The 25727-nt window shown below is 44.0% G+C and overlaps 1 protein-coding gene across 1 annotated transcript; it reads right to left on the bottom strand.

Moving 5' to 3' along the window:
- Positions 1–8861: 8861 nt before the first annotated feature.
- LOC149998832 (leucine-rich repeat-containing protein 37B-like) lies at positions 8862–19612 on the bottom strand. The gene is made up of 4 exons (XM_090257577.1): positions 19577–19612; positions 12964–13035; positions 12059–12133; positions 8862–8982 (listed from the first exon to the last, which is right to left on the bottom strand). Exons 1-4 carry the CDS (start codon positions 19582–19584, stop codon positions 8862–8864), a joined length of 276 nt encoding a protein of 91 aa, XP_090113703.1. The 5' UTR covers positions 19585–19612.
- Between the last annotated feature and the right edge of the window lie 6115 nt (positions 19613–25727).

Below are 25727 nucleotides of genomic sequence, written 5' to 3'. Positions count from 1 at the left end.
GCATGAGCAAAAAGTAGATGTTTGTTGTATTGAAATGTGGTGATGTTTGTTACCACAGTGTAACCTAACCTGTCCTGACTAATGCACCAAGAAAGAGCCTCTGACTGGTCCAGCTAATATTTCTGCCCGGGCCAGGCTATTCATTGCACCAGTGCGGGGATCAGTTGCCTTTGGGTCAAATACACAGCCTGCCTGCCCCAATTAAGGAAGACAGTTTTGCAATTTTTAAGTTTCCCATACTCAACAGACTAAATGCTTAACTTCTTTTGGCCGACAAGGCCCTCAATGAGTGAACCCCTGCCTGCACCTCCAACCCCATTTCCTGCTACTCCCAATCCTATTTCACCTCTCAGGCCCAGAGACACTGAACTTCTTCTTATTCCCTCATCATAGCAAGCTCTATCACAGCTATCTTTTTTTTCTTTCTTTCTTTTTTTTCTTAATTTTATTTATTAATTTTTAGAGAGAGGGGAAGGGCAGGAAAAAGAGAAGGAGGGAAACATCAATGTGTGGTTGCTTCTCACACACCCCCAACTGGGGACCTGGCCCGCAACCCAGGCCTGTGCCCTGACCGGGAATCGAACCAGCGACCCTTTGGTTCACAAGCTGGTGCTCAGTCCACTGAGCCACACCAGCCAGGGCACAGCTATCTTTTTATACATGCTATTCCCTTTGCCTAAAATACTTTTCCACTCACCATCTCCTGAGGAGAGTCCACTGATTTTTAAAGTCCTAGGTCAAGTATTTTCTGTTCTTGTAGGCCTTCCCTGGTCCATCCTTCCTGATATGTACCCCTTACAGAGGCAGATTTAACAGTGGGCGCACCAACTTCTGAAGGACCTTGCAAAACCATGTATTTTTATTTTCCCCGTCTCTCTTTTTTTAAGGGGCCCAATATTTTTTTCTGCGCCCAGGGCCTCAACCAACCTTAATCCGCCTGACCCCTCGTAGCCCTGTGCACATACAGCAGGTCCTTGAATGACATCTTTTTAGTTAATGTTGTTTCATGATAACGATGAGATGCCTTAGGAACTTGCTGTTGTTTATATCAATGAGCCTGTGGTAACATTGGTTTTATCATATGTTGTTTTGCTTGAAGTCGCAGCACCTAACGACAACATTGAAGACTAACTGTACTTTTACTGCAGACTTATCCTGTGAACTTGTTCTTATCTGCGTATCTGTCTGTATGCTCACTGCCCCCTAGACTGTAAGGTTCTCATGACATGACCAGCCCCTCAGTCATCATTTGGTCTCCCCTCTCTCTCCAACTCATTGTCAACAACACATTGCTGACGACAAGCACAGTGAGGCCAACGTTTATTGATTGCTCACCACTTCCCTGCACTGGGCTACGCACCCTACCTAGCTGATCTCTTTGAGCACGTGCTGTTATTACCTTCATGTTATCCCTCCTGGAGCCTCTGCATTGTACTGCCTCTCCTTATGGTCCTGCAGTTGCTCAGGAATACTCTGTTGAATGAATGAATGCTGTCTACATGAAACAAATGGATGAACAGGTGAATACTGACTTCCACACAAAGGAGAGGCTGGGACTTCATGTAACACACGTGGGAAAGCACAACTCCTGCCCCTGTCATATATGCCTGCTTTATCAACTGCCCAGGCAGCTGTGAGTTTGTCTGTAGGGAGTCTATGAATATTCAGGGGTGTCCCCAGTGGGAAGGACACACATCCCCCTCAATCTCCCCTTCACCCCCAGGCTGGCACATGCAGGCATCCCCTGACCAGAGCCAGCAGCCCCCTTGGACGGTTCCAGACGCAAGCAGGGCCCGCCTGCAGACTCAGCACCCAGGCAGGCAGGGTGCCCCAGGAGCCCACCTGGGGCTCTGCCAGGCCCATTTGGAGGCAGCCACATGCCCTTAGGGACGGGATGCTGTGATTGGGAGCCTGGCGAGCAGAGGCTAAACTTGAGTAAGTGTTTGTTGTTGTCATCCGCAGATCTAATGCAGAGCCTGCTGAGAATACGCAGTGGGGACGTATATCACACCCAGAGCTTTTTATCTCGCACATGTGACCCTGCCCATCACGAGCTGTGCGTTTTATTCTCGCTGGTGGGACAAAAACCACCTCCCACTGCAGCATATATCAAGGGGAAGAATGTTGAACTTTCTTTGCATTAATATAAATAGCTGTTTAGGCCTCATTCCCCAGCCTGGGACCCTGTGTGCACCTGTCCTTCATCTACTCTATTTGGCATCTGGTTCAAGTTTGGTTTATTTAGAGCCCAGGTAGGCAGGCTTTTACATATTAAAGGTGCATTTTAAAAGAGCATTTTCTATTCTAATTTGAGGGAGCCAAGCTCTTTAGGGCTTTCGGGAGCGGTGTCCACCTGATTTACATTTCCCCCACTGGAGCTGAGCCACAGAAGCACATTAGGATGTAAATAATGGTGATGGATACCTGTATCTTCAAAGATCCATTTTCTCTCCATTTTTTCTCTCTTTTGGGGGAGGAGGCTAGCCAGGGAGGCGTAGAAGTACCTGGGCTGTGGGGTCAGAGGAAAGGAAGAGGAGGCTGAGAGATGATGCAATGAGTTTCTCAGAAAGGCTGGCTCTGAGGGAGGAAAGGTGTGCATGCCGTTCAGAGGGGTGGGATGCCAGACTTTCTGCAAGATGGCAGTCAGAAGGCTTGGCAAAGCCAATGCCTTCTTTCTCTGGGGAGAGGGTATTGTGTTGTAATTAAGCTAGTGTTTAAATATGGGCTCCAGGGTGACTTTGGAAAATTCACTTTACCTCTCTGAGCTCAGTACACTGATTGGGCTATGGAGCTCATCATAATGATCCCATACAGGGCTAGCATGAGGAAAAGGTGAGATGACACCTGTAAAACACATGGCACAGTACCTGGCACACAGTAGGTGAGCATCTGAACACATGTTGGCTGTTGTTTGTTATTATTATCCTTATAAATCTTGTCTTTTATTCACAAGCCCCAGTGCCCTGCACACGGTAGACATTTGATTCATGTACATTAGCTGGCCTCCATTTGTTCGACGTCAGGAAATGTACCTGGTTCCTACTCTGGCCTATGGACACAGCACAAGGCCCTGGAGAAAGATGGTGTTTGGGGCATGGTTCCTGACCTCTACCCACCCGCCACTCCCACCAAAGGCTTCTGGTTTACCTACCTCTTTGGGTCCCCAACTGAGCCGTGCTCTCTCAAGTTTTCAATGCCCTTGGTCCAGGACCTTCTCTCTCCTCTTCTTCAGCTCAGGAAATTTCACTCACCCTCTTCCAGGAAGCCTTCCCAACTCTCCCAGCTGGGTTGGCGCCCTCCTTGGGGTCCAGAGTGCCCGTCAGTTCCCTTCATCACACTGCTTACTGTCCTCTGTGATAACTCTTTTGTGGGTCCATGTTTCCTACTAGAGTGTAGGCCCTTGGGGGGGGGTTGCAGAATAGGGTCTGTTTTGGTGACCATTATGTTCCCAGTCTGGCATACAGTATGTGTTCAACAAATGTTTGCTCTAGAGTGATGAAGCTGATGTTTTCAAGATGTTCACAGTCTCAGCAGGGATGACGGACCCACATACAAGTTGTGACGGTGCAAAATGAGCTTAGAAGGGGATGCTGGGCATGTCAGGAGGGCTTCCCAGAAGAGATGGCAGTCAAGTAGGGCCTTGAAGAATAAGTAAGGGCTGTTCTAGAGGAAGAGAGAGAGAATTCTGAGGAAGTGGAGAGTTTGACAAAAGAAAGACGCTGAATGGGAACAAAAAGAAATAGAATTCTTTTTTGAATCTTGGACCAAGGTGCTCTTAGAGGTTGGATGGGAACTAGGAAGATCTCATTACGGAGGGCAAGGGGAGGTTGAAGGCAGTGGGGAGGGGCAGCACCTGGCCTCGGCCATAGCTGGGAAGTAGGAGGCAGAGTTGGAGAGAATGGCCACCCCTAACCTTGAAAGGCACCTTGGCTTGGGTGGCCAGGACCAGGGACCACACCTGGTTCCCAGGCCCTCTTAGAGCCCAGAACAGCAAGGATTGAGGAGGAGATGAAAAGAGGGGGCCCTTCTGGTTCCAATTTCCCCAGCCAAGATTGCTTCCAAAATCCAGGGGAGAAAGCCTGGGGCCCTTGCTGATGAGCCATCACGGTGGGGAGCACAGGGCAGGGGTGCTTTCAGAAGTGATGACAGTGAAGAGAGGGAGAAAATGGGAGAGGGGAACAGAAGAAGAGAGAATGGGGTACGGGATATGCTCTTGATCCAGAGAGAAAGGAAAGGAGGGGGACAGTGTGGGAAATGTGGAGGTGGGACACCAAGGGAGAGGGGGTGTCAGGGAGCGCCTCCCAGCGGGGCTAGAAGGAGGTTTGATTGTGGCAGGTGCTGGGAGAGGAGAAAGAGCAGGAAGGGAGGACAGGAGGTGGAGAAGGAGATGAAGATGTTCTTTCATCTTCTTCCTGGAGAGAGGGGCCAGGCAGAGATAGGGAGAATGACGGAAGGTCTCATTGGAGCTGTTGCTATGAAAGAATTTGTCTTTGGAACGAGCTTTTTATCAGTCATCATAAAGATCAGGATTCCTCAGAGGCCGCTCCATCTTCCTCTCTCTCCATTTCTCTCCGTCTTGCCCTCCTTTCCCTGTTCCCTCTGTCTCCTTTCACAGCTCACAGACCCATTCTTGGCCCCATGTCTGCCTCTGTCTGTTTTTTCAGTTTCAGGGACTCCCCCGCCATCTTTCTCCACTGCCTCACTGCGCGCCAGCCACAGGCCAGGCCCTCCTCTGAATCTCAAGGGGGCCAGGGCAAAGCCACCTGTCCAGGCTATGTGTCTTCTTTGGCCCAGTCGGGGACCTCTCTGAACCTGTTTCCTCCTCCATAAATTTATGGGGTTGGATGCCATAACCCTTAAGACGGAGGTTGTAGGCAGGTGTGACAATCCTCAAGGTAGGGAGAGCCTTGAGGATGTCCTGGAGAGGAGGTACCTTAGAGCCGGTGGGCCTTTACCCTCCTTTATCAAATGAGGGCCCAGGAAGAGGGGTGGCCTTCCCCAAGTCCTGTAATCCTGTGCTGGCTGGCATCCAAACCTTGCCCATGGAGAGGGCATGGGAAAGGTCTGTGCCTCAACACCATCTGCAATGGGCATCAGGGCCACATAAAGACTATTAAATGGCACTCTGAAAGTGTAATTTAAAACCCCAACAACTCAGTGATAAATCAGTGTAAGGAAATTTCTGATCCTCCCATATTACTTATATGCTTTTGTTGGAATATTACATTCATTCTAAAGCTGTAGTTAAGTGGCTCTGCTTTGCTGGTGCTCTCGGCATATGCTTGCTGCCCAGTGCATAGTATAATCCACTGGGACGTATCAAACCTAGACATCATCAGTTAGCCGGGGGACAGCCAGAAACCCCTTCCAAGCTGTACATGAGGCAGGGAGGTTGGGCCTGATAGGGGGAGACAGGCCCCTTTTGAGGAAGATACACTCTGGGCTAGGCTGAAAGGCCCTGAGTCCCAGGGAGGAAAAGGGGTGGGGACAGCCTGTGGGCCACAGGAGCCCTTGCTTCTGACACAGCCCTTGCCCCAAGCCAGCTACCTTTTGCACCATGGCCAGCTGTCCAGGTGTGGCTCTCACCTGTCCTGTGTACATAGCAAAGGCAGGTCCAAAGAGCAAAAGGAGAAGGGACCTGGTCCTGATACCCCACAACCCCCAGTGCCACCAGCAGGCCCTGGAGAGGGTAGAATGCAGGAAGGAGTTAAAGAAAAAATATTTGTGACACTTGGCAAAGATGGTAAGGCAGACCTGATTCAGGACTGCCTCAATGAGTACAGGGGCTGCTGCAATGGGACGTTGCAGGGGTTTGGGACCCAGCTCCAAAGGCCCCATGGGCAGGTGGGACTTGATAGCCAAGGAGAAGGATGGTGTGGGTGGGTGGAAAATTACTAGGAGGAGACACCAGGGCTAAACCAACCTAACAGGATTCTTAGTGAAGACAGATCGGCGGCATCAGATAACACTGGGGGTGGTGGAGGCTAAGGAATCAAGGATGGGGGACTCTTGCCACTTTGGCTAAACCGGGTTCTTTCTAAAACTGGATCTTAAAAGGATGCACACGGATGGGCCTAGGAGAAGGTTCAGGAGCCTGGCTGAATCTTGGCCAAGCAAAGGATCTTTGTCACCGAGAGGGGAGGAGTGGGCAAACAGCCGGGAGCACCAGCATGAATGGCATCTTTATAGTAGGCAGGGGCTTTCCCCAGATTAGTGAAGGAGTCTGGTCCCCATCTTCCCCAGGAGGAACTGCGGGGGCTGCCCAGGGTCATGGGCAGGAGAGTGGGCGCTGGCAGAATCCACGGCAGGAAGAGCTGCTGGCTGGGAGGCCAGGAGGGAGCCGAGCCAGACAAGGTGGAGGAGCAGGCTGCCTGCCCTTCTCCACCTACCTCTCCTTGAGTGTGAACATTTCATATTCCCAGATAACCTAGCTCTTATCTGTACCCAGCTGGCCTGGAGAACTCTCACTTCCGGCCCCTGGATATTTATGTTAAAATATTAATGATTAGTTTTTCTTGGAAGGGATGGGGCAGGGGGTCAGAGGGTTTCTTGGAACACTCAGGGGCTTCTTTCTTCCTTCTTCCAGTTCTGACTCCAGGCCTGGAGGTCCCCAACCCAGGAAAGGCTGTGACCTGGGGACAAGGTACAAGGAAGAAGGCGAGGGAGGGGGTGGTGAGCCAATGGTGGCCTGGCTGTCAGGCCGGAGCTGCAGCTCTAGAAGCCCCACTTCAGGCCAGTGACTCTAAAACATCTGGGGTGCCTGATGTGCACCCCACCCTCCGAGGTTTAGGGGTGACCCTCTGGGCATGCAGGTCTCCCCTCCTGGCCCAGCCCTGCTGTTCCCAGGCTCCTGGGCTGGGAGGGGCTGTGCTCGGGGAGGGGCAGGAGCAGGCCAGGCCCTGTGCTGAGAGGCCTCAATTTCACAGGGCTTGCTCCTGAGTGAGTTTCGCATAAAAGGATTAAGGCGAGAGGAAGTGCAGAGGAAATGGGATGTTGGACACCTTGTTAAACGGGCTGTCAGGGCTCCCAGAGCGTGGGTGCTAACTCTATTCCCTGCCTCCGCTGAGAGCTGGCCAGGCCATTACCTGAGTGATCAAAGATAGGGTCTGTGAGTCAGTGCCTGGACGACCTGGGGGCTGGGCGAGCCAGAAGAGGGAGGGCTGCACCGGTATCCGCCCCCCACCCCCACCCCGGAAACACACACACTCCCTCTTCTTCAGGCCCCATTCCCAGGGAATTCCAAGGGGTTAGGGAGGAGGGTAAATGGAGGCTGAAATTGTCTTCCCACCTGGGCCTGGAGAGCTCTCCACCCTGGGATTAAAAACAGCACGTTTTGGGTGTGAAAATGGGGGAGGGGGGGTATTTGACCTAATGATGTGTAGATGATCATTTCCTCCCTTATCTTCATACCCGGAACATTCTTTTTCCTGAGCCAGGGAATTGGCTCAGTTTGTGAATGAATCTGATCGGATCAGCTCTTTTTCTAAAGAGATAAGGGAGTTGTCAGGACGGAGGGCGGACTTCCTCCGGGGACAAGGGCTCCTGAGGACCTGAGGTAGGTGGGAGACTGTTGTGGGGGGTGGGGGTGGGGGTCCCAGTGGCCCGCAGGCTGGGGCAGCCCACACATCCATGCAGGGAATCTGTCCCTGTCTGTCCTCTGCCCTGCCTGGACCACTTTTGCTCATGTCACCCAGCCAGTTCCTACTCATCCTTTAGAGGGGCGACAGTCCTGGCTGAACATTCCAATCACCTGGGAGACCTGGGAAACTTACCCTTGTCCAAGGCCCACTTGAGACAGATGGAACCAGAATATCTGGGGGTGCAGGTACTGCATGGGGGCCGAGGCCCTCTTCCTGGTGATTCTCAAGTGCAGCCGGGGTTCATCTCTATTGTCCAGGAAGCCTTCCCCCAGGCTCCCTGGGGCCTATCTCCAGGAGTCACACCTACCACTTGGTAGTTGTTTACCTGTCTGTCTAGACCTCCCACCCCAGACTGTGAACACCTGGGAGTGGGGGCAAGGGGCACTCACCATTGTCCCCTGGACCTTAATCCTTCCCGAGGTGGGCCACCAATACACAGCACTGAAGGAGGGAATGCTGGGAACAGGCCTTAGTCACATTCTTATCCCCACTCCCCATCCAGTTAGGGCTTCCAAAGTGGGATAGTGCACACTGAGCGCCTGATGATCACATGGCCCCTCCGAGATGCGGGGATATGGGAAGTTAGCCGAAGTCCCCCCTACTTTGCCTGTTGGGGGGTGGGGGGCTTCAGGACACCTCCTCCTCCTCTGTTCCCCACCATCACCACCACCCACTTTTACATCCTTTCAACTGCAGGAAATGAGAGTTTAGATTAGAAGTTAGCAACCTTTTTCTGTAAAGGGCCAGATAGTAAATATTTAAAGCTATGGGGGCCCTACTGTCTGTCTCATCATCTCTGCTGCGACAGCTCACACGCAGCCATGGACAATACATAAATGAGCCGGCGTGGCCGTGTTCCAGTAGCACTTTATTTATGGACACTGAGATTTGAATTTTATATAATTTTCACATGTCACAAAATTCCTTCCAGTTTTTCCTAAAATAATTCCTAGCTTGTGGACATATGAAAACAGGGGTGTTGTAGCTGTCATTTGTAGATTCCTGACTTCAGTGAGATTGGGGGGGGGGGGCGCGTTTCCTGATTCTGAGCTTAGAGCTGAACACAGATCTCCACCCACACACCCCCAAGTCTCTGGGCACCTGGGCCGCCCCTCCATGAGGCAGAGGCTGTGTGAAGGGACATCGGTAGAAACCTTGATCCCTTCAGGGACGGGGGCTGGGAGTGTGAATCCTGAGACACCGCTGATAAGTAATGTGGCTTCACTTCAGGTCATTTCCTGAAGCCGAAGGCGGAGACGAGAGTTGCTCATCGTCTCCTGAGTCACGGGATGCCACCTGGGTGGTGGGGCATGAGAATGCCCCTACCCAGAGATCTGTCTTCCTGCAACAGAGAAGGTAAAGATGCATACTATTAACCATAAAGCAATCACTAAAATAACAAAATCTGAGCTATACCTTTTTAGCCCACAAAGAAAATAAAATACTCAAATGTATTCAATCCAAAACCACAAATGAAAAAAAAACAACAACAACAGGCAAACAGATGGGACAAATAAAAAACAAATAGCAAGACAGTAGATTTAAATGTAATTGCATCAATCATTACATTAATTGGAAATGGTCTAATACAGCTGTCACACTAGATAAAAAAAAGCAAAAGCCATCTTTATGTGTCTACAAGAAACAATTTCAATAGAAAGATACACATAGGTTAAAAGGATAGAAAATATACTATGCTAACACTAACCAAAAGAAAGCTGGAGTGGTGATATTTCCATAAGACAAAGTCAATGTCAAAGCATATTACCAGGGATGAAGGAGGCTATATTTCATCAAAATAAATATGTCAAATAATGAAGACATTACCTAGAAACTTATACACCTGATAACAGAGCTTAAACATAGATGAAGGAAAGTGAGAATGACCAGGAGAAACGAACAAATCCACAATTATAATCGGATACTTTAATATTTTTCTTTCAGTGATTGATAGAGCTAGTAGATAGAAAATCAACAAGGATATAGAAGACTAGAAGAACACTATCCACCTACATGATGTGTAGAAGACACTCCTCCCCAAATCAGCAGGATGTACACTTTTTTCAAGTGGACGCATAAGATTTGCCAAAATAGACCATATTCTGGCCTATTACCAGAATTTACTGGCTATAAAGTCAGTTTCAATAATTTAAAAAGGATTTTAGTAATTCAATATACGTTCTCTAACAACAGTGAAAGTAAATCAGAAATTAACAGATCTATAAAAAAAAAGTTCACAGTTTTGACAACTAAAAAACATGCTTCTGAATAACCCTATGGGTCAAAGAAAAAATTCATAAGGGAAATTAGAAACTATTTTGAACTGACTGAAACAGAAAACATGAGATGTCAATATGTGGGATGTTGCTAAAGCAATACTCAGCTTCTGCAGCTTCCATCTTAAGAAACCAGAGAAAGGACTTCAGGTCAAGTTGCAGGTATAGGCAGACATGCTTCAGCAGCCCCCTGCACGAGCATAAGAAATATCACAACTATCCTCAAAACGAAAAACACCCAGAACTGTCAGAAAATCAAACTGCATGGAAGTCCGGCAACCAATGATTTAAAGGAGCCATATTCATCCAGATGGGTAGGAGGGGTGGAGCCGGGGCGGAAAGGACACTGTGTGGTGCTGGTGAGGAGGCACCAATGGCTGGCAGAACAGGCAGTCCTACATTCATGTGTGGTGCATAAAGATCGGGTGATCCCAATCCAAGCCAGACTGCGCAGCCCAGGGCGCCAGCACCAGAAAAATAAAGCGTAATAACTTCTGGCTATTAAAACCAGTGTGGGTTGGGGTGGCGGAAGAAACCACTTGTCACTCAAGCGAGTCTGCTTAGAGGGCCCCCACAGTTCTAGAATGCACTCACTCAAACCCACCCACTCTGGGAACCACCACAAGTGCAACAGCTAGAGGGGTGCCAGTGGGTGAAGTGACTGGAAGCAGGGTGAGTGCTGAGCAAGCCTCCAGAAGCCAGGCAGTGGCATTGTCCTCTCTCTGACCCCTCCTCCACATACAGAGCCACAGAGTGGTGAAATGGGTTGCCCCGCCCTGGCAAATACCCAAAGCTCCACCCCATACAACTTAACAGGTGTGCTAAGACAGGGAGTCAAAGCAGCTCTACCTCGTACACAGAAACAAACACAGGGAGGCTGCCTGGTTGAGGAAACAAAGGAATATGGCGCAAATGAAAGAACAGAACAAAACTCCAGGAAAAGAACTAAACAAAATGGAGATAGCCAAGCTATCTGATGCAGATTTCAAAAACACTGCTGATAAGGATGCTCAGAGAACTCACTGAGTACTGCAAAAGCATAAGGGAAGAAATGAAGGCTACACTAAGTGGAATAAAGAAAAATCCACAGGGAATCAACAGTGAAGGGAAGGAAGCCAGGGTCCAAATCAATGATTTGGAACATAAGGAAGAAATCAACAGTCATCCAGAAGAGAATGAAGAAATATGGAAGTTAAAAAAATGAGGAGAGAATAAGAAAACTCTGGGACACCTCCAGAAGTACCAACATCCGAATCATAGGGGTGCCAGAAGCAGAAGAGGAAGAGCAATAAAGTCTATTTGAAAAAATAATGAAAGTAAACTTCCCTAATTTGGCAAAGGAAACAGACATACAAGTCCAGGAAGCACAGAGAGTCCCAAATAAGTCGGACCCAAAGAGGACCACACCAAGATACGCCATCATTAAAATGCTAAATGGTAAAGGTAGAGAGAGAATCTTAAAAGCTGCAAGAAAAAAGCAGAGAGTTACCTACAGAGGAATTCCTTTAAGCCTACCAGCTGATTTCTCAGAAGATACTTTGCAGGCAAGAAGGGACTGGCAAGAAGTATTCAAAGTGATGAGAAACAAGGACTGAAACCGAGATTGCTCTATCCAGCAAAGCTGTCATTTAGAACGGAAGGGCCAAAAAAAAAGTAGAAACAACTCAAACATCCATTAACTGATGACCACTTAAACAGACTGGTATCTTCACACAACTGGAAAATTACACGGCAATAAAAAGGAATGAGCTACTCATAGATGCAATAACATGAATGAATTCCAAAAGGATTATGCTAACTGAAAGAAGTCAACACAAAAGGCTACACTTTACATGATTTCATTGATAAGAGACTCTGGAAAAGGCAAGACTATCGTGACAAAAATCAAATTGGTACTTGCCAGGGACTAATGGTGGGAGGAGCAACTGAGTGCAAAAAATCATGAGGAGCCTTTTAGGTATGACGAAAGTATTCTGTATCTCAAATAGCATGGTGGCACATAAATACACATTTCTCAAAACTCACTGAACTGTATACTTTAAAATAGTGAATTTTATTAAATAAGAATCCAACTTAAGAAAATAATAAGGCAAACCTAAAAGAACAACTAAGTGAAAATAAATATAAGAAAAATCAACTTACAGTTTTTCCAAATTAGTGTTTAGCACGAGGATGCGCTCAACTGTTGTGAGTGACACATCTGTTTTCCCCAGGTCTCTGAAGGAGAAAGTCCAAACAGGCATCAAATGAACCCAAAGACAAAATTCTGTACTTGAAAGGGCACTTAATATCTGCTTACTTCAGTTTTGGCTTCTCTGTCAAGCCAGCTCGAAAGTTTACTTGCTGTGGATAATAATTTCAGAGAGCTCTTCTTGAAGAAATTTAAATTTATTTGCATCATCAAATTAATGATGTCGGTGAACAGTACAATCTATTTTTTTTTAGCCATTATTCTACTTCTCATTCTCAGTAGCATCCACCACTTCATTACTCTTTAAAAAATACATAATGTACAAGTTATTCCTTTTTTGTTCCTGAGATCAATGGTATTTCTACATGCTTCTCAAGTTACATATCAGTGTGTGTTCTTTAACACCGCTCCCTTTCTCTGCTGGCTACCTTGTCCACCTGCTTTCTCTCTTAATCATTTTTCTGTGCCAATAACTTTGTTTTTTTCAATAGGGAAAGATATTTTATTTATTTTTTATTTTTAAAAATATTTTTAAATTTATTTTTAGAGAGAGGGGAAGAAAGGGAGAGAAACATCAATGTGTGGCTGCCTCTCATGCTTCCCCAACAGGGGACCTGGCCCTCAACCCAGGCATGTGCCCTGACTGGGAATAGAGCTGGCTACACTTTGGTTCGCAGGCCAGCGCTCAATCCACTGAGCCACACCAGCCAGGGCTACTGTGCAAATAACTTTTATGCAATAAACCAGTTATAATTTAAATGACGACTTTTTAGTCAAAATGCAAAATGCTAACTCTGACAAAAGTAGAAAGGAGCAGAAATCATCTCACGAACCAAGAGATTGTCGCAATACTTACAGATATTTTAATGCTGGCAAATGAAAAAGATAGGGATCATCAAGACTTCTCAAAGGCTTATGACTGAGGATTCTGAAAAAAATGCAATAGAATAAAAATTATCTGCATTTTCAATAATTGCCCCGAAAGTTTATATTCATTTTGTTAGTACAAAACTAGAAGGTTAAAAAAATATTATTTTCTGTCTTTACTTATAGATCACCCAGAGAATCTGTTAAGCACTCTTTGCTGGGGAACTATCCAGGTCTCTAAATGATTAAGTGGGGAAGCGAAAGTGGGAAAAAAAAGAAGAAGAGGAAGAAGAGGAAGAAGAGGGAGAAGGAGAAGGAGAAGAAGAAGAAGAAGAAGAAGAAGAAGAAGAAGAAGAAGAAGAAGAAGAAGAAGAAATAAGTGGATAGCAAAGAAAGAAGTATGCCAAAGAACTTTCAGATGGAAAACCCTAGAGGTGACTATGCTGACAGGAAGCTCTTGCTCTACAGAAAATACTTATTGTGGCATCCTCCATAATTCAAGTTGCTTTTCTTTCATCTACAGAATTTTTTTTTAATTCCAGTTTAAATCACCCAGTTAAAAATAAAAATAAGACCAATTCCTTGGTTTTAGAGCCAAAGAAGGGATAAATCTTAAGAGGAACTGGTGAAAACCACAGTCTCATCACATACTCCCATGTGTATTCTTATATCACAGGCTTCCTTACATTTCATGTAATCACCTGTTTACTTGTCAATTTCTTGGACTGTTAGTGCCTAAAATTTTCTAGGTATTTAATAAATGTTTGTTTAATAAATAAATAACATTTTAACTGCATATCAGTAAAATGAACAAATGTGTTTTTTGACAAAATTTTTTATTTCAAATGCTGAAATAAATTTTATTCTTGACTCTTTAAAACAAGCAAAACAGACAAAAATAAGAAAGAACAGAAAGTCTGTTTTTAGGTTAACTCTTCTCAAGAATCGTTAGTGTAACCCTCACAATAATCTTACTGATAAATATTATTATTATCCCATTTTACCAATGAGAAAACTGAGGCACAGAGAGGTTGTATTGCTTGTCCCAGGTCATCAAGCTAGTAAGAAGCAGAGGTGACATTGAAGCCAGTTCTGACTCCAAAGCCTGTTTAACTTCTATGAAGAAAAAGGGTTTAAAATAACTTGTAATTTAACCTTACTTGTGAGACCAGTAAATAAAGAAATAGATTTTCAAATTTCATGTACCCATCTGGGAGACCCTCGATGAGAAATTACATTTTCTGTTTTTATCTCTGTTTCCTAATCATCCCCCATGATTAAATATTTAACTAACGTATAGTCAAGTTTAAAACCATGTTGTAGGCAAACTCAATTTTCTTTAAACTGAAAATTTAACCAGCACGCTTGCAGGAATCCAGGGAACACTTATTCAAGAAAAGTGATTAGTTTTTGTAAGATCAATGATCTGTGTTGCTTTAATTCTTCTTAGACCTTTGCTCTCCATCCCAGGGGTAACATTGAAAAACAGCCCACATGCCCAGTACCACAGGGAACAGAATGGAATACAATCTCATTCCCAAAGAACTGTCTGGTAGTTCCCTGAAGACTCACTGAAAAGGTTTGTCTTTGACGTGACTGAGAGCTGGGTAGCGCCAAAAGCCTCTCTCCTCAGGGGCAATTTTGTGAAAACAATTGCAGGTAAATGTTTTAACAGGGTAGCCGCTGAGGCAACAGATAACAGTTGGTGCAAAATTTAAAAAAAAAAAAAAAGAGCCTAACCAAAAAGCTTCAAAGTCAAAGCTGAGAAATGAGATATCCATAAAAACTCTGAAGGGCTTTCAAAATATGCTCAGGAAATTGGAAGACCATGGGACACATTCCTGAGAATCTAGGAAAGAACTATTAGAGCTAATAAATGAGTTCAACAAGGTTGCAGGATACAAGACCAATATGCAAAAATTAGCTGTATTTCTATACACTGGGAATGAATAATCCAGAAATGAAATAAAGAAAAAAACTCCAGCTATAACAGCATCAAAAAGAATGAAATATCCAAGGAAGTGTATGACTCACATACTAAAAACTACAAAACATTGTGTAGAGAAACTTTTAAAAGATGTAAACAAATGGAAAGACATGATGTGTTCATGAATTGGAAAATGATGCTGTTAAAATGACCTACTCCCCAAATCAATTTATGGTTTCAATGCAATCTCTATTAAAATTTCAACTGATTTCTTTCCAGAAATTGACAAGCGATTTTTAAAATCATATGACAACTCAAGGGACCAAGAATAGCTAAAACGATCTTGATAAAGAGGAACAATGTGGAAGGACACACACAGCCTGGTTTCAAAACCTAATTCAGAGCCACAGCAATCACAGTGTGGGACTGGCATAAGGCTAGACATAGCAATCAATGGAACAGGATTGACAGTCCGGAAATGAACCCTCACATGTGTTGTCTATTGAGTTCCCACAAGGGTGCCAAAGCTATTCAATGTGGAAAGAACCGTCTTTTCAAATGGTGCTGGGACAACTGTGTATCCCCATGCAAAATAAGCATCACTTGGGAACTTATTGAAGATGCAAATTCCCAGCCCTACTCTGGACCGACTGAATCAGTAACTGTGGGGGTGGAGCTTGAGTTTTAACGGGCTCTTCAAGTGATTCTGTTGTAGGCGAAAGTTTGCCCTACAGCACAGGTGTGATAACATGGTAGCCTGGCATGTTATCCTTGGCTTGGCCTTCAAAGCCCTAGAAGATCTGGCTCTAATATTCTGTTCTTCCTAGCTGTACTCCACAGGCACTCAAGGTATTTTTACTTGTACTCTACAGGTACTCAAGGTATTTTTCCTGTATTTTGCCTTTCCCCACGCTCCTTTTGCAAGCTTATTCCAGTCAAGATGTCTGTGTGATGATCCCTAAGGGCCCTTCAAGGTCGTCTTCAAACAGCATTGCTCTAGTAACATCTTTGCTGATCCAACTTCAAGTGTCTTTTCCCTCTGCTGTGTTCCAAAACCAATTCATACTTCTCATTGCCCATCACCATTTCTTCTTTTTGATACAGTTATTTTTGCATCCTATTTCCTCTGAGCCTAAAGTCCTTGAAAGGATGGATGAGGTCTTGCTCACCTGCACTGTCTACCATGTTTAAAAGTGGCACGTGAACATATGTAAACTCAAGTATTTATAAAATAAACAAGTAGCTGGGAAGTAGAGGGAGAAAAATAAGTGTTGTAAAGGAAATGTGGTTTTATTATTTTATGGCTCCCTCTATGCGCCTCTGCAGCACTGTCTTCTGTTTACTACTAGTGCATTGTGGTAGGAGCTTGCACGTTCATTTTCCCTGTGAGATCATGAGTTACCAGAGGGCAGAAGCCATGTCTTACCCATATTTGCGCCTACAATACTAGCGACAGTGCTTGGCATGCTCTTTCTTAGCTTGTTTGTTGGTTGGCCTTTTTTAATGAATGGGAATACTTAGGCCGGCATGGAATAATTAGCTTACAAAGTATTTCACAGCAGAGGGGATGAATGACCTAATCTATTGAGCGGTTAGTTACCTCATTTGTCTTCCTCCTGTTTGTAAGGTTTGGAACCCAGATGGTGAGATACCCCAGAAGACCAATTCAAAAGTGCTTATGCCCTGAGGCTTGAAAAGTTTCATAATTCAAAGGACTATTTTTAGTCCCTCATGAGGCTCTTTCTACCCACTTCCCTTAAGCCTTCTATATTTGCAAAAAACATCTATTTGCTAAAAAGCATCATTAATTAGCTTCAAAAAATTAATGACATACACATCTCTGAATGCCATGGACAAAAAATAAGAATTGAGTTCCTATAGCAAAGGAGATCTCCTTATCTCTAAGTAAATGGAATCACTAGGCAAGCGTTTCTCCCTTGGCAAGGAGGCTGGAGAGATCTTTATTTTGTAATTAGTGAAGGTAGGGGCATTTCTGATATGCTTATTTGGTGTAGACATTTCTAAGTATACCACTTAACCATCATTTATTTTTTTTTTTTTTTTTTTTTTTTTAGGTTTTTTATTTATTTATTTGTTTGTTTGTTTGTTTGTTTATTTTTAGAGAGAGGCGAAAGGAGAAAGAGAGGGAGAGAAATATCACTGTGTGGTTGCCTCTCACTCGTGATCCCAACTGGGGACCTGACATGCAACCTAGTCATGTGCCCTGACTGGGAATCGAACCAGCGACACTTGGCTCGCAGGCCGATGCTCAATCCACTGAGCCACAGCAGCCAGGGCCTTAACCATCATTTTAAACATTAAAATCCTGAACACCAAATCTGCTCTCCTGGTAACTTAACACGTTCATAACAATATTGTTTACATAATTCATCTACTTAGTTAAACATTTGATATGTAAATGTTAATCTAATTTAGATTAAATTATTGAAAATTTCTGGGCTAATAGCATTCAAATTAATGTAAGTGTTCTATATTTTCTTGTCCTTTAGGAGACAATTTGACGTTAACCTGAATGCTTCTCATTTTACTAAATTAACATTTTAAAACCTTTTCTGTAAAGGCAGACAGTAAATATTTTAGGCCTTGCAGGCCACAGACAGTCTGTCTCGCATATTCTTCTTCGCTTCTTTCTTTTCTTTTTTTTTTTTTTGTTTACAGCCCTTTAAAAGTGTAAAAAGTATTCTTAACTTATGGGCTGTATGGAAACATACCATAGGCTCTATTTGATCCATGGGCCCTAAATTAAATGTAAATACAGGCAGATGATATATGAACACTTATGTAACAAGGTTCATATGAGTGTGTATAAGTACTCAGACATTATTACCACTTTTCCTCTATAACTGGAGACAATTTCCTGCCTATATCTTGTTTATATGATTAAAAAATTGAAAATGCATTGAAGATAATAAATGCTCAAGATGGGCTGGAAGCCCTATCCACACTTACAGAATTGTAGCATTTTATTGCTGGGAGAAATTGTAAAAGTTATCTAATTTGAACCCCTATGTATCTTATAGATAATATAACTAAAAAATTATAAATAAAAACAATTAACTTACAAAGACTTGAGGAATAAAAGAAGTCGAAATGAGTCCTTATGAATTTAACTTGTTGTTACTCAGCATTCTGAAAAATAAAAAGGTTATTTCTGGATCAAAAGGCAAAATAACTACAATTATTTACTATACAGAAATATATATGGAGAAACCTGGACGGAAAACGAAAACAAACATAAGAGTTTACAGCCAATGATACGGAGTTAACGGAGGAAGCACAAGAGGACTTCAGGATAGCACAATTAATATCCTCAGAGAGCTGTAAGCAGCCAGCACATACAGTGAAAAGAATGAACTCAGCCTTATACAAATGGAGTGTTGTCATTCATAAAAACAATGGTCAGTGTATGCGCAGCAGAAATGACAGTTGAATAAATTAGAAAACTGAGCGATCTGGCCAGAATTCTCCATAATGAAAGAGGAAGGGATCCACAGACAAGCCTGACACCTGGTCTGCCCAAGGAATGTGAAGGCCTTTGCTTTATCTAGTCTCTCAGTACCGACGAGGGACATGCTTGGGGTTAGGGGTGGGAGTGAGGGGAGTTTCACTCATTTCCTACATGTGAGGAGCAGAAAGGCACAGGGCCAGTGCCTCCAAGAACGGAGCGAGGGAGTGGTAGAGAGCCAGTTCGGAAGCAGCTCTGCCGAACGTCAACGTGGGTGTCTCTTGCAGGAGACTCCGCGCTCCTTGCACATGACATTAGGTGGTGCCCCCTTCAAAGGAGCCTTGGAGACTGGAGAACATGCTGTGTCGCCTTGTGAAGCTATTTCCATCAAGTTCAGCGTTTGAAACATTCTGCTTTCCCTCAATGTCTGTTGGCTACATTTTTTTTTTAAACAATATCCCACCTGGCCTGCCCCACCTCATCCTTCTCCAGCCCATTTGGATAACACTCTACTTCTCAACCACTGAATCCCAGCCACACTGGCCTTCAGCCCCTGGGACACACCAAACTCATTCGTTCCTCAGGCCTAGATGACAGCGCTGCTTCTTGTCCGTCATCCATCTCCTCTGACAGGCCTTCCCAGACCCTGACACCACCTCATCTAAACTAGCTTCACCTAATTGGCTTTCCATCGCATTAGTTTTTCTTTATTCAGGGCACTTGCCAATGATTAAATTATCTTGCTCGTTCATTTATTTGTATGTTTTTTGTGCGTCTCCTGTGCCCCTTCCCACAGAAAGTACTTGAAAAGGCAGGTTCCTTGTCCTTGTTCACAACTCTGATTTCCAGCACTTGTGTCTATCGCATAACAGGTGCTCAATTAATATTTATAGACACAGGAGAGAAAAAATATGGGGGTCGGCTTCTTATCTAAACTTGCGAACGGCCCCTATAATTCGTCTGACTCCGTTTAAGTCGGTATCACTGTGGTGTGATGGCAGGCACTCTTCTGTCCCTTTTTCTCTCCCTCCAGCCTCACCTGCGGCCGGGGTCACAACCCTAGCAAAATAACTCCGGGAAGCCGCGGTGCTAACCCATCCCCCTGCCTGTCCCCAACGGCAGCGAGAGGCACCAAGTTTCCGCAGCCAACTGTCAAAACCCCGCGCGCTGCGCTCGAGGGAGGAAGAGAGCGAGAGCAGAGCCGTTTACCGGTTCATCCGGACTGAGAATTCCGAACTGCACTCTCTTGATGGTGCGCAGCTGACACGCGCTGTCCCCGGAGGGGGGGCCAGCCCCGTGCACGGCGGAGGCAGGCGCCCTGCGCAGGCGCAAACCTCAGTACAAAAAGCCTGCGCCGCCTCCGCCTGCTCAGACCCCGTCGGGGCGGCCACCGGGAAGGACGTCCTCTAAGTTGGGAGGAAGAGGCCGGAGGAAGGAGAGCTGGGGGAGGGAAGGAGGTGGGGAAATTTAAAAAAGAGCGAAAGGAATTTTCCTCCCCCTTTCCGGAGATTTTTCGTCTCTCAAAAAATAAAAAATAAAAGAGGAGGGGGAAGGAAAAAGTTGGGGGGGAGAGAAGAAAAAGCGTAACGAATAAATAATTAACCGGGCTCCTGAACGGCAGAGGTTACGGCAGTTTGTCTCTCCCCCTTCCGGGAGCCATCTTCTTCTCCAACCGTCCCGGCCGCGCTCTCGGCGCTTCTCCTGTTGGCTACATATTTTTATAACCGCATCTTGTAGCATCATTCTACCCCAAAGCTTAATTCTTTACTCATAGCATGTGGCAAAATATTATGGCCCAGAAATTCAACAACTAAGATCAGGGACTGTTCTCAGTTATAAGGTAGTTCAGATGACACAGATATAGTTACATTAAAAAAAAAACAAAACATGAAAATAAAAACATAAAGACTTTAATTCCAACAAACAAGTCTTGGAGTCCTAAAAAGGCATCAAAGACCTTGGCCTCAACTTGAAATTCACCACATTATAGGGAACAGCAGTGATGGTCAGAATGTGTATGCAGGGGGAATGGTCAGGGGTGATGCTCTGATTCATTGTTTTCTCACCTCCCTTAGGTAACGCTTTCATATTTCCATAGAAATGGTCCAAAAAGAAAAAGCAAAAAAGCTGCCATGTCCAACAATGTTTATAGTAAACCTTTTCATAAATATAAAACATTGGAAAAAATTGTACCTCCCTAAGTCACTTGAAACTGTATGCGTATTTTCAAATCACACATTTGTTGCAGATGTCATTCACATCACTACTTAGAAACTATAACCAGTTATTAGATCTACCACTATAGCTCGTTTCTTAGTATGTTAAGAGAAGCAGATCTATTACTATATCGATAGCTTTAAAAAATATTTGAAAACTTTTTTCAGTAATAGTTTTTCTTTATTTTCTTATATATTTTTTAAATTTATTTTTTATTGTTTTTCTATTTCATTTAAAAACATAGTCCCCAAGAACAGAGGCTTCTGCCAATCACCAAAGAGACTAAAGGAAAACACAAAAAGGTGAAGAAATCCTGCTCTGGGGGTCTATTGACCCTAAGTTAGAGACCTCTCCCTCATAAGGTAGAGATCTCAAGCTGACTTAGAAATCTTCAACACTTCCCAGATTCATGCTATTGTCTATAAGATCCCAAACAGATGTTATTTTAAAAAACTAATGTTTAATTTTTAACTTAAAAAGTGTGCAATGTATATTTCTCATGGCTCAAAATTCCATAGGTATATAGTTACACAATCCAAAGTTTTTTCTCCTACACCATCTTTCAGACTACTCCGTTCTCTCTACTCCTTAAAGAAAACTAATCTTATTTATTTCTTGTGCTAAATGACTTTCATTTTTCTTACAAGTTTGGGAAATAAAATTTCCAATTCAGACTCTATCATGGAAAATATAAACTATATATAATTTCAAAGAAATTCGTAAGTTAAAAAAAAGAAAAACACCTGCTTGGTTCTAGCATTTTTCGTTACCAATAAGATATCTTAGAGGGTGATCATAAACCCTGTTTTTAGATTACTATGGCTATTTGGTCTCTTATTATTAACTCAGAGGTCGTTTATGACATCTGTTCGAGTTGACCTAATAATATGACACACAAACTTGTCATAAAAAATGCCAGTTAATTACTTTGAATGTAAATATTTTTTCCCAAACTACGTGTGTACCCAAACTGACTTTTCTACAAATTGATTTAAAAAAGATAAAAGAAAAATAGGCAAAAAAGGACAGGGCAAAGTCAGAGAAGAAATATAAATGTTCAATATTTAAAGATTTCTTAAAATTGTTGTTCTCTTACAATTGTCCCCATTTTTCCCCTCATTGCTCTCCCCTGCCCTGCCCACCCCCAGCCCTCTCCCACAGACAACCCCCTCCCTCTTGTCCATGTCCATGGGTCATTTACACTAGTTTCTTCACTAGACCCTTCCCCTTCTTTCCCCCCTTTTCCCCTCTCTCCTTTCCTCTGGTCACTGTCAGCCTGTTCCTTGTTTCCATGTCTCTGGTTCTACTTTGCTCATTGGTTTGTTTTCTCATTAGATTCCTGTATGAAGTGAGATAATATGGTATTCTTCTTTCACCACCTGGTTTATTTCACAAAGCATGATACTCTCCAGTTAAATTTACAAGTAACCAGAAAAATTCAAATTCAGATGGGACCCCTTTTATTCACTCATTACATCAGCCAAAAAATGGAGACTATCAGTGCTGGAAATGAATGTTGTCGTGGCCTACTACTGACTGGAGCATAAGTTGGCACAACTTCTTTGAGGGCAGTCAAAATGTTATATCAGTATACTCTTCGCCCCAACAATTCCATTTCTAAATGTCTATTCTGCAGAAAGCCTGTCCATGTTCACAAAGATGCATGTACAAGAATGTTCGTTGCAGCAATACATGCAACAGGAAAACGACATAATCTAAACATCCATCAATAGGGGGATTTTTAACTGTGACACACACATCCTGTAGAATATTATGCAGGAGTTTAAATGAATTGGTTAGCCAGGAAGGAAATAAATCTAAGACATAGCAAGAGGTGGAAGGACCAAGTTGTTACCATTTATGTAAAAAAAAAAAAAAAATGAAAATCACACAACATGCCTATTGTGCTATCAGTATGTAGGCAAAGGCCCGGGGAAAGGTCTGCAAGGGCACACAGTAAACAGCTCAGAACAGCCTCACCTTAAGGGTGGGGGACGAGGGCAGAAGCGAAGGCTTCACTATGCCTGTATTTCATTTTTATATACTGAGAATATAAACATGTAATACTTGTTATAGTGAAGAATAAGGTTAAGTTGACTCATTTTAAAGAGGGCCTACCAATTTAATTTTTAAAATAAACACAGACTTGGAATCAATAGAGGTTGATTTATGATATGGAGGTGAATACCTTTTCTCAGAGCTAATGACCTCAAAATTGGGGACCAAGAAGGATCTTACAATGCAGTCATGTTTGTTTGTCTGTTTGTTTGTATACATTTTTGGAGAGAACATACTCACAGTTTCTCAGTTGTATGGAAGAACCTCCATGAATCCTTATCAAGGTGAGAAATAGAGTTGCCTTTTAAATCGCTGCAAAGAAACACAGTTAGTATCTTTAAATAGGCAGGAAAAGAACAAACAGAGTAATTAAAACAGTCATGGCAACCTTGTGGGGATTAATCAAATGAAGAAAATACCAGCTTTCTAATTTCCACAGCTATCAGCTTTCCCAGTCTGCACAAATTAATAAAGACATAATGTGGGGCCCCTGGCACAAACCATGAGGCATCTCCTCAGAACCTCAATTTCTTATCTAGGCTATGTAATGCCAGTTAATTACTTTGAATGCATTTTCTCCAAACCACCTGTGTCTAAAATGACTCCTTGTACAAATGAATGCAAAAATAATAATTCAACAGAAAAATACCAAAAATTTATCATTATCAGCAAATTAACATAAAGAAACCTTGCGTCAGCCAGGCCACAGCAAAACTTTGGGTCAGTGCCCTCTGTGGGAATCTTTCCAGGTGTTAGAAGGCTAAGGGCAATTAGAAATGAGAAGGACTGATATGGAAAGATTTGACAGACATATTTGACAAGGAAAAGCACAAATCACTGAGCAAGGAGTAAGGTATTACCTCTTTAGGGGGGAAACTGCAAAAGAAAAGGAAAAGAAGAAAAGGAGAGAGAGGTTGCAAGAACAGACACATGCCAAAGTGGTAACAGGAGTGGCGGGAAGTGCTGCGTGGGATTTTCACATTTATCCTGTGTGTTTCTGTGACTTTAACACCAACACCAACAACACAGGGAGGCTGTATTCATGAATTACAAGTATTTAAAAGAAGCTGTGAAATTCCCGAGGTTCAGTCTCAATCACTAACTCAGTGGGTAACTATGAATCTTCACCTTTAGCTTTGTCCTCGTCCCTCAGCGACAACTTACCTGTCCAGTTTATATGCGCGTTTCCCAGGAAGGTGAGAAAAGTCAAACAGGTCCCTATCTGTCCCTCTTCACAGTGGACACTTCCACCCAACCAGAATCCTTTGGTTGCTTTCGGCTCCCCAATAAAAACTGCCCAGTCTGAACTCATCGCCTTCAATCTGGCTCTCCTCTCCAAATGCTCTTTGTCCACCTCGTACACCACTGTGGTTCTCCTCATCACCCAGGACAGAAACTTTACAGGGTCGTATTTGATTTTTATCTTTCCTGTACACCCCATTCCCCAACTCCAGCCAGTTACTACAGCCTGTCAGTTTTTCTTTACACTGTTCCCAGGATGTTCTTTCTCCTCCTATCACAACCACTCTTCTTGCTTTACTGCTAGATTTTGCTCAAGTATTCTACCGGTCTCCCTGAATCAAGCTTTCCTCTTGAGATCACTCTACATATGGAATTTAAAATAACCCTCTTATTTTAATCACCTGTCTCTCTCACTTGAAAACATTCAGGGGCTCTCCCAGTCTCAGTGCAACTTCCAAACTCCTAGAGCCAAAGTTTTTCATAATCATATTTTTCACCACTTCCTAAACCAATTCTTGACAGCAAGACTAGCCTAATAAGTCCTGATCATTCCTGCAGTCATGCTGTTGCCAAGACTGTACGCATTATTTTTCCTCGATGTAACAAACCACAGGCACCTTTCAGTCCCAGTTAAAGTTACAGCTTAACCATGCAGTCTTCCGACTTCCATAGGCCAGTGACTACCGACTCTGCTGAATTATACCACCTCTGGTCTGTATCTTTTTTAGTACTTAACTATATATCATCTCCCTTTTTAGTCATATTCCCTTTCTTCCCACCTGTCATTGTCACGTTTCATAGACAATGTCATACTTCTGTGGCTCCCATAGTACTTAGCCCTGGCTGGACACAGAATGGGTGATATATTTAGAAAGCCAGGTGGCAAATGTGAGTTCTGGGTATAACTGGATATATGATAGGCACTGATATAGGTGAATTCATCTAAAACTCACAACAATCCTAAGAGGTGGTAACTATCATAATCTCAACTTTACAGATGATGAAATTGAACCCAAACACTAATATATGGCATAACTGCATTCAAACTCGGGCACTCTGGCTCTAGAATCTCTTCTCTTAACCAATTTGTTGTATCACCACCAATGAGATTCGGAGAGGGCCACGAAGCTGTAAAGAGTATGGCATAGAAGTGGGAGGGGAGTAGAGGGTTAAGGAATGAAGCGATGGGGCTAAAGAAAAACCAGTAAGGAAACATGCGGAGGAGGAAACAATGGTGAGAATGGGAATGAAGATAAGGAATAGATGACAAACAAAATATAAAAGCAGGAAGTAGTCAGTGTGGGTTTGAGAAGCTGAGGACGGCCCAGGGAAACCAGGAGGAGAAGGCTGGCAGGTCAGGCAGGTTGCGGAGAACAAAGGAAGAAAGGCAGTTCTTACAAGGTGGTGAAGATGTCCTTGTACGTGTCGGAGTCTGGCACAGGCACTCTGTGGAGCGCCTGCGTTGGGCCGAGACCAGAACAAGACAGCGTCTCATTTCGGCAGGAACAGATCTCACATATATTGATGACAGCCTTCTGTTCAGGCACTGGAGGCCCGGCCTCAGATGACACTGCTTGATGGGCCCTGAGAAACTGCTCAGACCAGGGTGGCTGCTGGGGCTGAACAGTCTCTGGACCTGGAAGCATCGCCTCAGGGTGTTTCGGAGGAGCGGTGGTCTGCTGCAGCGGTGTCGGTGTCGGACGTTCAGCCTCCACAGTAGCCTCTGGCTGAACAGTTAGCTCCAGGTCCAAAGGCCGACCTGTCACTCTAAAATATGTATTTGGCTTGGGAGGCTGAGCTGGAGACTTCTGCAGGCCTGTGGAAGGTTCTGCATTGTCTCCTG

Source organism: Furipterus horrens, unplaced genomic scaffold, assembly GCF_987537825.1.
Source record: "Furipterus horrens unplaced genomic scaffold, mFurHor1.1.pri manual_scaffold_11, whole genome shotgun sequence".
In the NCBI taxonomy this organism is placed as follows: domain Eukaryota; kingdom Metazoa; phylum Chordata; class Mammalia; order Chiroptera; family Furipteridae; genus Furipterus; species Furipterus horrens.
Note: the sequence above shows the minus strand (reverse complement) of the source record. Positions and strands in the feature narration are given on the sequence as shown.